Source organism: Oncorhynchus mykiss, chromosome 17 (assembly GCF_057628025.1).
Source record: "Oncorhynchus mykiss isolate SJ-2025 chromosome 17, ASM5762802v1, whole genome shotgun sequence".
Classification (NCBI taxonomy): Eukaryota; Metazoa; Chordata; class Actinopteri; order Salmoniformes; family Salmonidae; genus Oncorhynchus; species Oncorhynchus mykiss.
The window spans coordinates 40,104,743-40,118,220 of NC_143038.1; the positions used below are offsets into that span (position 1 = coordinate 40,104,743).

Genomic DNA, 13,478 nt, shown 5'->3' on the forward strand with positions numbered 1-13,478 from the left:
AATTCACCTACTGAATTCACTGACCCAGATGATCTTGCTGCCAATGTTGGTTGCAAATATCCCAATAATGTTTCCTTAGAAACACTTCATAACCCAAATGTGTTAATAATTTGAAATCAATTACATCATTAACATTTTCATAAAAGTTTCAACAAAACTAAAAAACCTACTTCAAAAACCAAGGGATTTAATTCCCTGGTACCCTCCAAATTAAAAGCTTGAGAATGGTTTAAGTAGTACAGTAATTAACCCTAGATAGAAAATACATTTCAGACAAACTGATCAAGTTTTTATTATAGTGATGATAACAAACACTTTGTTAAGATAGTGATTACAACTTGCAAAGCCTCATGCCTGTATCTCAAAGCCTAGTCACTCACAATCACTGTTGGAGTATTCTATGGGTTTAAACATGAACATATCAAAAGGTCTATGATGCATTATTACCCTTGCATGAGAATCCGACCATCAAATTAACTGACAAAATAAATGTGCACAGAACTTAAATAAATAAAAAATACCGTTTGTTTATTTATGACAAAAGGAGGTATCAACAATTTTAGACATAAACCACATGAACTAATATCTCAGAAATATAGAAATGTATTGCCCTTCACAATTGTATCTCCTTAAATTTCATGTTCAGTTTAACTTTAATGTTTGACAGGATCTGGAGATTATAAAACAGCAAACAACACGTAGACACTCTACCCTAATTGGCATCTGAAAATGTGTGATGAAATAGAGGAAATAATCCCCCTCCAAATACCTTGCATGCAAGTGGTGGAAAAGTACTCAATTGTCATACTTGAGTAAAAGTAAAGATACCATAATAGAAAATGACTCAAGTAAAAGTGAAAGTCACCAAGTAAAATACTACTTGAGTAGAAATCTAAAAGTGTGTGGTTTTAAATATACTTAAGTATCAAAAGTAAATGTAATCGCTAACATATACTTAAGTATTAAAGGTAAAAGTAAAAGTATAAATCATTTCAAATTCCTTATTACTCAATTACTTTTTGTATATATATTTTTTTAAGGATAGCCAGGGGCACACTCCAACACTCAGACATAATTTACACATGAAGTATCTGTGTTTAGTGAGTCCAACGGATCAGAGTTTGTAGGGATGTACTCTTGATAAGTGCGTGAATGGGACCATTTTCATGTCCTGCTAAGCATTCAAATCTAACGAGTACTTTTGGGTGTCAGGGAAAATGTATGGAGTAAAAAGTACATTATTTTCTATAGGAATGTAGTGAAGTAAAAGTAAAAGTTGTCAAAAATATAAATAGTAAAGTAACGTACATATACCCCCAAAAAAACGACTTAAGCAGTACTTCAAAGTACTTTACACCACTGCTTGCATGTAGCCTCTTACCTCCTACTGGCTTCTTGTTGGAGTCTGAAATTCAGACTAAGGTTTAAGGGAATTAGATAAGTAAGTATGGGCCTCAATAAGTTGTAATAAAGTCTGCAGGGACTGAAGTTAAACCACACAGTTGTCACACACACTGCTCTGCAGAATTTTATATTAGGAAGGAAAAATATTTTTCTAAAGCTGCCAATTAGCGACACTCTGTGGTTGTGAGGTGAAACAGCTAGACAACCAGCGTCATCATCTCCAAATCTTGCCAACCAAAAACACAGAAAAAATCTATAACAGACTGAAAAGCATGTCACCAACATTTTGTCTCTCAGACATGGTTGGCATAGCCGTCATTGCCATCCACTGTGTCCAGGGTTTTGGTGCGGTCTATTTGCACTGAGGCATACAGGTCCGAGAGCACAGAGACTGAGTCAGCGTTGTTGTTGGCCATGCTCACCTTCTCCGCTTCCTGTGGCCCCTGTAGTTTCACTACGTCAGAGTACTTCATCTGGGGCTGTGGGGAGCTGCGGCCAGACACCAGTTTAGGGGCCTTCAGAGTCAGGTTGGCATAACAGTCCTGACCTTTGGAGGGCGCCTGACATAAGGAAGAAACATGGTAAAATTATGTTCAGTACAATCTTGTCCACCAGCCGGCTCTCTCTAGCAATTGAGCGTGGAGAAGTGGTTATGTTTAATATACTGTATAGGTTTTTGGTATGGGCTTCTACGTCACATAAAGACTAGGGAAAATAATGAACAATAGCAGGACACATTGTGCTTCACAAGGAGATGGTGTAGAAAAAGTAGCACCTGAGAGACACTTTTGACCTGGCCATCTCTGAGAGATGAGGAACGGAGTGGGAGGTCTACTCCTGTCAACAAAGAGACAAATGTCGTGATAAAAAGGATCATTACATTCTGCATCACTCATCACATTACATTGTAATGCACAGGCTAAAATGGCGCCGAAGAAGAAGGCAGACGTTTTACGTGCCCCCAACCGATTGTGTTTAAAAAAAAATTGTTTGCAATGATTTTAACTTATTTTGTTACTTACTTTGTACATAATGTTGCCACTACCGTCTCTTATGATCGAAAATAACTTCTGGACATCAGGACTGTGATTACTCACCATGGACTGGCAGAATCCTTTTTTTCCTTTAACGAGTCTGACGAGCCCTACTCAAATGATATACTGCTTTCTCGGGAACAGGCCCAGATCCCAGTGATTTGCGGGAAGAGGAGGTGGAGAAAAAGGGTCCGGATGGCAGGCTGCTTTCTGAGAATTCGTAGGCGATCTAATAAACCCCCACTTCCTTCCATTCTGCTAGCAAACGTGCAATCTTTGGACAATAAAATAGATGACCTACATGGAAAATTAAACTACCAACGGGACATTCAAAACTGTAATATCTTATGCTTCACGGAGTCGTGGCTGAACGCCGACACTATCAACATACAGCTGGCTGGTTATACGCTGTACTGGCAGGATAGAACAGCGGCGTCTGGTAAGACAAGCGGCGGTGGACTATGTATTTTTTGTAGATAACAGCTGGTGCACGATATCAAAGGAAGTCTTGAGCGATTGCTCGCCTGAGGTAAAGTATCTCATGATAAGCTGTAGACCACACTATCTACCTAGAGAGTTTTCATCTGTATTTTTCGTAGCTGTTTAAATACCACAACAGTCAGAGGCTGGCACTAAGACATCACTGAATGAGCAGTATTCTGCCATAAGCAAAAAATAAAATGCTCACCCAGAGGCGGCACTCCTAGTAGCTGGGGACTTTAATGCAGGGAAACTTAAATCCGTTTTGCCAAATTTCTATCAGCATGTTAAATGTGCAACCAGAGGGAAAAAAACTCTGGACCACCTTTACTCCACACACAGAGATGCAAACAAAGCTCTCCCTCGCCCTCCATTTGGCAAATCTAACCATAATTCTATCCTCCTGATTCCTGCTTACTAGCAAAAATTAAAGCAGGAAGTACCAGTGACTAGATCAATAAAAAAGTGGTCAGATGAAGCAGATGCTAAGCTACAGCACTGTTTTGCTATCACAGACTGGAAAATGTTCCGGGATTCCTCCGATGGCATTGAGGAGTACACCACATCAGTCATTGACTTCATCAATAAGTGCATCAATGACGTCGTCCCCACAGTGACCGTACGTACATACCCCAACCTATTAACCCATGGATTGCAGGCAACGTCCGGACTGAGCTAAATGGTAGCGCTGCCACTTTCAAGGAGCAGGACTCTAACCCGGAAGCATATAAGAAATCCCGCTATGCTCTCCGACAAACCATCAATACAGGACTAAGATTGAATCGTACTACACCGGCTCTGACGCTCGTCGGATGTGGCAGGACTTGCAAACCATTACAAACCATTACAAAGGGAAGCACAGTCGAGAACTGCCCAGTGACACGAGCCTACCAGATGAGCTAAACTGCTTCTATGCTCGCTTCGAGGCAAATAACATTGAAACATGCATGAGAGCACCAGAAGCACCGGAAGACTGTGTGATGACGCTTTCCGTAACCAATGTGAGTAAGACCTTTAAACAGGTCAGCATTCACAAGGCCGCAGGGCCAGACGGATTACCAGGATGTGTACTGCGAGCATACGCTGGCCAACAGGCAAGTGTCTTCACTGACATTTTCAACCTCGCCCTGTCCGCGTCCGTAATACCAACATGTTTTAAGCAGACCATCATAATGCCTGTGCCCAAGAACACTAAGGTAACCTACCAAAATGACTACCGACCTGTAGCACTCATGTCTGTAGCCATGAAGTGCTTTGAAAGGCTGGTCATGGCTCACATCAACACCATTATCCCAGAAACCCTAGACCCACTCCAATTTGCATACCGCCTCAACAGATCCACAGATGATGCCATCTCTATTAAACTCCACACTTCCCTTTCCTACCTGGACAAAAGGAACAACTATGTGAGAATGCTATTCATTGACTATAGCTCAGCGTTCAACACCATAGTGCCCTCGAAGCTCATCACTAAGCTAAGGACCCTGGGACTAAACATATCCCTCTGCAACTGGATCCTGGACTTCCTGATGGGCCGCCCCCAGGTGGTAAGGGTAGGTAACAACTCATCCGCCACACTGATCCTCAACACAGGGGCTCCTTGGGGGTGCGTGCTTAGTCCCCTCCTGTACTCCCTGTTCATAAATGACTGCACTGCCAGGCACGACTCCAACACCATCATTAAGTTTGCCGATGACACAACAGTGGTAGGCCTGATCACCGACAATGACAAGACAGCCTATAGGGAGGAGGTCAGAGACCTGACCATGCGGTGCCAGGACAACAACCTCTCCCTTAACGTGATCAAGACAAAGGAGATGATTGTGGACTACAGGAAAAAGAGGACCGAGCACACCCCAATTCTCATCGATGGGGCTCCAGTGGAGCAGGTTGAGAGCTTCAAGTTCCTTGGTGTCCACATCACCAACAAACTAACATGGTCCAAGCACACCAAGACAGTTGTGAAGAGGGCACGACAAAACCTCAGGAGACTGAAAAGATTTGGCATGGGTCCTCAGATCCTCAAAAGGTTCTATAGCTGCACCATCGAGAGCATCCTGACTGATTGCATCACTGACTGTTATGGCAACTGCTCCGGCCTTTGACCGCAAGGCACTACAGAGGATAGGGCTAACTGCCCAGTACATCACTGGGGCCAAGCTTCCTGCCATCCAGGACCTCTATACCAGGCGGTGTCAGAGGAAAGGCCTAAAAATTGTCAAAGACTCCAGCCACTCTAGTCATACACTGTTCTCTCTGCTTCTGCATGGCAAGCGGTACCGGAGCGGGAAATCTAGGTCCAAGAGGCTTCTAAACAGCTTCTACCCCCAAGCCATAAGACTCCTGAACACCTAGTCAAATGGATACCCAGACTATTTGTATTGCCCCCCCCCCACCCCACCCCCCTCCTCTCCCCCTCTTTTACACCGCTGCTACTCTCTGTTGGTATCATCTATGCATAGTCACTTTAATACCGGTACCCCCTGCATATAGTCTCACTATTTTTATTATATTGCTGCTCTTTAATTACTTGTTACTTTTATTTCTTATTCTTATCCATATTTTTTTAAACTGCATTGTCGATTAGGGGCTCATAAGCAAGCATTTCCCTGTAAGGTCTACCTACACCTGTTGTATTCGGCACATGTGACTAATAAAATTGTATATTATTTGATTTGATAGCATGTAGTGACATGGAGTAAAACCCTCTACAGGATCGGTGTCCCTTCCACGGGATGGTTGAGCTAACGTAGGCTAATGTGATTAGCATGAGGTTGTAAGTAACAAGAAAAATTTCAGAGGACAAAGACATATCTGATATTGGCAGAAAGCTTCAATTCTTGTTAATCTAACTGCACTGTCCAGTTTAAAGTAGCTATAACAGTGAAAGAATACCATGCTATTGTTTGAGGAGGGTGTACAATTTTGAACATGAAAAGTTATTAATAAACATTTACGCACATTTGGGCAGTCTTGATACAACATTTGGAACAGAAATGAAATGATTCATTGGATCCGTATTTGCACATACACTTTGGCCATCTGGTGGCCAAAATCTAAATTGCACTTGGGCTGGAATAATACCTTTTGGCCTTTCTCTAGCATTTCAAAGATGATTTTACAAAAAAAATACAAAATAACGGTTGTTGTTTTCTTTGTATTATCTTTTACCAGATCTTTTGTGTTATATTCTCCTACATTTCTTTCACATTTCTGCAAACTTCAAAGTATTTCCTTTCAAATGTACCAAGAATATGCATATCCTTGCATCAGCGGCTAAGCTACAAGCAGTTAGATTTGGGCATGTCATTTTAGAAGAAAATTTTAAAAAAGGGGCGGATCCTTAAGAGGATTGGTGTAATTACATGTAACTGTACAATAACTACTCTCTTATAAAAAAAGTGCTATCTAGAACCTCAAAGGGTTATTTGACTGTCCCATAGGAAAGCCCTTTGAAGAACCCTTTTTGGTTCCATGTAGAAACCTAACCACAGAGGGTTCTACGTGTAACCCAAAAAGGTTCTACCTGAAACCAAAAAGGGTTATCTCCTATCTCCTAAGAGTGTATATCAGAAACTAATTTTTAACAAAAAATGACCTGTTTCATTTCATTACCATTCAACATTACACTGACAACATTGAAACCTTGACATTCAAAATTAAAAACTTAAATTCTGTAAACAAGTAGTTTGTGGGAACTTCTTCTCACTAGTCTGGGTGTAGGTGATGTTCCCATAGATAGGATTGTCCTCCATGTCCCTCACTCTCAGACTAAGACTGGTTGATTCCCATCGAGGATGAGGAGAGAGGAAACAGTGGGGTCATTAGTAAAGCAAATATTAGCATGTAATAGGCCCTTATGATTAAACCAGATAGATTAATCTGAAGATGAGTAAAGACAATAAACAATCAATACAAAGCCATATATTTTTCAATATAAATGTCTCTATTTTATTTCTCTCTGCATGTTTAGGAAGGGCCCTTTAGGTAAGCATTTCACTGTTACTCTTCACCTGTTGTTTACAAAGCATGTAAAGAATAAAATTAGATTTGATTTAGGAAAATCTCTATATACAGTGGGGCAAAAAAGTATTTAGTCAGCCACCAATTGTGCAAGTTCTCCCACTTAAAAAGATGAGAGAGGCCTGTAATTTTCACCATAGGTACACTTCAACTATGACAGACAAAATGGAGAAAAAAAATCCAGAAAATCACATTGTTAGATTTTTTATTAATTTATTTGCAAATTATGGTGGAAAATAAGTATTTGGTCACCTACAAACAAGCAACATTTTTCTCTCATCTTTTTAAGTGGGAGAACTTGCACAATTGGTGGCTGACTAAATACTTTTTTGCCCCACTGTATGTCTATATATTTGGCTCTGCATCATTCACTGCAGTCCATCAGATATATACTAGATTCCCAAAAGTATGTGGACACCCATTCAAATGATTGGATTCAGCTATGTCAGCCACACCCATTGTATAAAATCGAGCACACAGCCATGCAATCTCCATAAATGAACAGTGGCAATAGAATGGCCCATACTGAAGCACCTTTCCAACAAGTCAGTTTGTCAAATTTCTGCCCTGCTAGTGTTGCCCCAGTCAACTGTAAGTGCTGTTATTGTGAAGTGGAAACGTCTAGGAGCAACAATGGCTCAGCTGCGGTGTGGGAGGCCACACAAGCTCACAGAACGGGACTGCCGTTTGCTGAAGTGCGTATCGCTTAAAAATCGTCTGTCCTCGGTTGCAACACTCACTACCGAGTTTAAAAATGCCTTTGGAAGCAGTGTCAGCACAAGAACTGTTCGTCGGGAGCTTCATAAAATGGATTTCCATGGCTGAGCAGCTGCACACAAGCCTAAGATCACCAAGTGCAATACCAAGCGTCGGCTGGAGTTGTGTAAAGCTCACCGCCATTGGACTCTGGAGCAGTGGAAACGTGTTCTCTGGAGTGATGAATCACTCTTCACCATCTGGCAGTCTGTCGGATGAATCTCGGTTTAGCGGATGCCAGGAGAACACTACCTGCCCCAATGCATAGTGCCAACTATAAAGTTTGGTGGAGGAGAAATAATGGTCGGGGGCTGTTTTTCACCTCAATCCCATCGAACACTTTTGGGATGAATTGGAATGCCGACTGCGACCCAGGCCGTATCGCCCAACATCAGTGCCAACCTTACTAATGCTTTTGTGGCTGAATGGAAGCAAGTCCCCGCAGCAATGTTCCAAAATCTAGTGGAAAGCCTTACCAGACGAGTGGAGGCTGTTATAACAGCAAAGGGGGGACCGTATTAATGCCGATGATTTTGGAATGAGATGTTCGACAGGCAGGTGTCCACATACTTTTAGCATAAAATTCATCAGTCAATCAACCTTTTTGTCTCTCTGTCTGTATGTAATTAATTAGATACACACCTCCTTCTGAAGCGGGGTAGAAATATATTCCCTTTATCTGTAACAACAAAAGAGTGTTCTCTGTCAGTTACATCGATATTATTTTCTTCAGAGGTAGTGTTAACTCTTGACTTTAGCCTTACCTGTACAATGTGTTGCGATACAGCAAAGAATAATCCAGCACACTGAAAATACCAACATTGTGCTGACAACTGCCAGTAGGATCCACAGCTCATAAGACCCGCAGAAAATATCAAAAACTATGGGGAGAACAAAAACAAGATGTGTCTCTACCTCCAGAAGACTCTAAGTTGAATAAATAGTTCAAAGTCAACTAAATGTTCCCTCACACTGCTGTAGGCTCACACATGTTTTTTTGGGAGCCTACAACAGTGTGTGGGTTCATTTTGGTTACGCTATGTAATACATTTAACCTTTTAACACGGACATCAATCTTTGAGTCTGTGTTTTATCATTTTCAATGGCATGTATATTTGGTCTCCTTTTAAAAAAGAGACCACAATAGTGTGAGTTAAAATAGATCCGACTTACCTGTTGTTTGAGTGCTTTTGTTGCAGCTGCCTGCCATGATTTAGAGTTTATAAGCCTAGAAAAGTCATAGACTTCCCTGAGAAAAGGAAAAAGATCAATTAAATCCCTCACTGTTATTTTAAAAGATTGATCCAAGGTGTAATTATATTGAAGCGTAATTAGTAATTCTGTACTTAAAGTATTATATTTCTAAGTCTATTATATTTGTATTTTAGGGTATTGGTTTTCGAGTGAGGCAGGTTCAACTAGGGTTCTTTCTGGGTGTGTTGCTGCAGGATGTTAGCCTGACATGTTCTCTTGTGCATAAGCAGGGCAATCTGCAGAAAACCACAATCCTTCCTATGAAAACAACTCATGCAGAGCCACATTTTGTTAATGAGCAAAAGACAGAGAGAATATTATGAGTCTTACAGTGCCTTCGGAAAGTATTCAGACCCTTTGACTTTTTCCACATTTTGTTAGATTACAACATTATTCCAAAATGTATTAAATATTTATTTCTCATCAATCTACACACAATACCACATAATGACAAAGTAAAAACTTTTTCTTTTTACATCATTGCTAATTTATGAAAAAAATAAATAAACAGAAATATAACATTTACATAAGTATTCAGACCCTTTAATCTGTACTTAGTTGAAGAACCTTTGGCAGCAATTACAGCCTCGAGTCATCTTGGGTATGATGCTACGAGCTTGCCACACCTGTACTTCGGGAGTTTCTCCCATTCTTTTCTGCAAGTCCTCACAATATCTATCAGGTTGGATGGGGAGCATTTCTGCACAGCTATTTTCAGGTCTCTCCAGAGATGTTCGATCGGGTTCTGGCTGGGCCACTCAAGGACATTCAGAGACTTTTCCCGAAGCCAGTCCCGCATTGTCTTGGCTGTGTGCTTAGTCATTTTCCTGTTGGAAGGTGAACCTTCGCCCCAGTCAGAGGTCATAAGCACTCTGGAGCAGGTTTTCATCAAGGATCTCTCTGTACTTTGCTCCGATCATCTTTGCCTCGATCCTTTTTTAAATCAATTTTTTATTTCACCTTTATTTAACCAGGTAGGCTAGTTGAGAACAAGTTCTCATTTGCAACTGTGACCTGGCCAAGATAAAGCAAAGCAGTTCGACACATACAACAACACAGAGTTACGCATGGAATAAACAAACATACAGTCAATAATACAGTAGAAAAAGTATATATACAGTATGTGCAAATGAGGTGGGATAAGGTAGGTGAGGCAATAAATAGGCCATGGTGGCAAAGTAATTACAATATAGCAATTAAACACTGGAATGGTAGATGTGCAGAAGATTAATGTGCAAGTAGCGATACTAGGGTGCAAAGGAGCAAGATTATAAATAAATACAGTATGGGGATTTGGTAGTTGGATGGGCTACTTACAGATGGGCTATGTACAGGTATAGTGATTTATGAGCTGCACTGACAGCTGATGCTTAAAGCTAGTGAGGGAGATATGAGCCTCCAGCTTCAGTGATTTTTGCAGTTCGTTCCAGTCATTGGCAGCAGAGAACTGGAAAGAAAGGCGGCAAAAGTAAGAATTGGCTTTGGGGGTGACCAGTGAGATATACCTGCTGGAGCACGTGCTACGGGTGGGTGCTGCTATGGTGACCAGTGAGCTGAGATAAGGCGGGGCTTTACCAAGAAGAGACTTGTTCATGACCTGGAGCCAGTGGGTTTGGCGACGAGTATGAAGCGAGGGCCAGCCAACGAGACCGTACAGGTTACAGTGGTGAGTAGTATATGGGGCTTTGGTGACAAAACGGATGGCACTGTGATAGACTGCATCCAATTTGTTGAGTAGGGTATTTCCTTTTGGCAAACTCCAAGCGGGCTGTCATGTGCCTTTTACTGAGGAGTGGACATACAAATGGTACCCATGACTTCATCTGACTCTGAGGAAGTAGATAAAGGGTTTCATTGCCAAAATCCCCAAGGGGAATTGTGAGCTTCTCGCGGTGAAGTTGGCGTTGGAGGAGTGGAGACACTGGTTGGAGGGGGTGGAACATCCGTTCATTGTGTGGACGAATCACAAGAACCTGGAATATCTCTGCACCGCCAAGCGTCTCAATTCCAGGGAAGCTAGGCGGACCCTGCTTTTCACCCGGTTTAACTTCTCTCTCTCCTACCGACCGGGATCCAAGAATATCAAGTTGGATGCGATGTCACATCGCTATAGAGACCATCCTTCCTACCTCGTGCCTGACGATAGCACTCAGCTGGGGAATAGGGAAGCAGGTCCGTGAGGCGCAGCGTTCCCAGCCGAACCCCGGGACTACTCGGCAAGCTCTGGCTGGTCTCCTTCAACCACTGCCTGTCCCTCACCGTCCCGGGTCTCACATATCCCTGGACTTCGTCACGGGTCTCCTCCCAACACCGCCATCCTGACAGTGGTGGACCGGTTTTCCAAAACCGCCCATTTCCTTCCTCTCCCCAAGCTAACCTCTGCCAAAAAGATGGCCCAGCTCATGGTGCAGCACGTCTTCCAGATCCATGGACTCCCAGTGGACATGGTCTCTGACTGGAAAACTCAGTTCTCGTCCCGGTTCTGGAAGGTGTTCTGCACACTCATTGGATCATCAGCCAGCCTGTCCTCCGGGTTCCACCATTAGTCCAACGGCCAGTCAAGACCAATCAAGACCTGGAGACGACTCTTCGCTGCCTTGTCTCCGCCAACCCCACCACCTGGAGCCAGCAACTCGTGTGGGTTGAATATGCCCGCAACACCCTCCCCTGCTCTGTCACCGGGCTCTCATACGGAATGGAGCTAAGCACATGCAAAATCCTAGAGGAAAACCTGATTCAGACTGCTTTCCACCAGACACTGGGAGATGAATTCATCTTTTAGCAGGACAATAACCTAAAACACAAGGCCAAATATGCACTGGAGTTGCTTACCAAGAAAACATTGAATATTCCTCAGTGGCCTATTTACAGTTTTGACTTAGATGGGATTGAAAATCTATGGCAAGACTTGAAAATAGCAGCCTAGCAATGATCAACAACCAACTCCACAGAGCTTAACTATTTTTTAAAGAATAATGTGGAACTATTGTACAATCCAAGTGTACAAAGCTCTTAGAGACTTACTGTCACGCCCTGACCTTAGAGAGACGTTTTATTTCGCTATTTGGTTAGGTCAGGGTGTGATTTGGGGTGGGCATTCTATGTTGTTTGTTTCTATGTTTTGGCCGGGTATGGTTCTCGATCAGGGGCAGCTGTCTATCGTTGTCTCTGATTGGGAATCATACTTTGGCAGCCTTTTTTTCCTTTTGGTAGTTGTGGGTAGTTCTTCATTTGTGCATGTATGGCCTTACGGAGCTTCACGGTCGTTTTTGTTATATCATTGTTTTGTTGGCGACATTTATAAATAAAAGAAAATGCATGCTCGCCACGCTGCACCTTGGTCCATTCCATATGACGATCGTGACACTTACACAGAAAGACTCACAGCTGTAATCGCTGCCAAAGGGGATTCTAATATGTATTGACTCAGAGGTGTGAATATTTATGTAAATTAGATATTTCTGCATTTCATTTTCAAATACATTTGCAAAAATGTCAAAAAACATGGGTGAGAAAACAAATCTAACACTAAAATGTGGAATAAGTAAAGGTGTGAATACTTTCTGAAGACACTGTATATGTGTGTGGAGATATGCAGTTGTCACTCTCCTTATGTCCTGCTGGGCCTGCCCCAGACCATAATAACAGTCAACCACCCACAGTTAATATCGACCAAATGATCATTCTACCCAGCTTCCAAAGGAATATGAAGGAATAAGTAGGACGTGACCTGCAGGACTTTTTGCCACATTTAATATAAAAAAAACTCAATTCGGTATTAAAAAGATCTAATGGCAGGTCTGTTGGTGACAGCCCTTTCACAGACTCTCCTTCACAACAAGACAACCAACCATTCCACTACTGGAGTATCCCCTGCATCCTTCAGGCTGGGATAACATTCCACTACTGGAGTATCCCCTGCATCCTTCAGGCTGGGATAACATTCCACTACTGGAGTATCCCCTGCATCCTTCAGGCTGGGATAACATTCCACTACTGGAGTATCCCCTGCATCCTTCAGGCTGGGATAACATTCCACTACTGGAGTATCCCCTGCATCCTTCAGGCTGGGATAACATTCCACTACTGGAGTATCCCCTGCATCCTTCAGGCTGGGATAACATTCCACTACTGGAGTATCCCCTGCATCCTTCAGGCTGGGATAACATTCCACTACTGGAGTATCCCCTGCATCCTTCAGGCTAGGATAACATTCCACTACTGGAGTATCCCCTGCATCCTTCAGGCTGGGATAACATTCCACTACTGGAGTATCCCCTGCATCCTTCAGGCTGGGATAACATTCCACTACTGGAGTATCCCCTGCTTCCTTCAGGCTGGGATAACATTCCACTACTGGAGTATCCCCTGCATCCTTCAGGCTGGGATAACATTCCACTACTGGAGTATCCCCTGCATCCTTCAGGCTGGGATAACATTCTACTACTGGAGTATCCCCTGCATCCTTCAGGCTGGGATAACATTCCACTACTGGAGTATCCCCTGCATCCTTCAGGCTGGGATAAC

The 13,478-nt window shown here is 42.6% G+C and overlaps 1 protein-coding gene across 1 annotated transcript; it reads right to left on the reverse strand.

Annotated features, from left to right (window-relative positions):
• Positions 1–277: 277 nt before the first annotated feature.
• On the reverse strand, positions 278–9,191 carry LOC149975944 (uncharacterized). The gene is made up of 6 exons (XM_090205558.1): positions 8,871–9,191; positions 8,462–8,578; positions 8,340–8,376; positions 6,628–6,695; positions 2,180–2,241; positions 278–1,964 (listed from the first exon to the last, which is right to left on the reverse strand). Exons 1-6 carry the CDS (start codon positions 8,905–8,907, stop codon positions 1,698–1,700), a joined length of 588 nt encoding a protein of 195 aa, XP_090061684.1. The 5' UTR covers positions 8,908–9,191; the 3' UTR covers positions 278–1,697.
• Between the last annotated feature and the right edge of the window lie 4,287 nt (positions 9,192–13,478).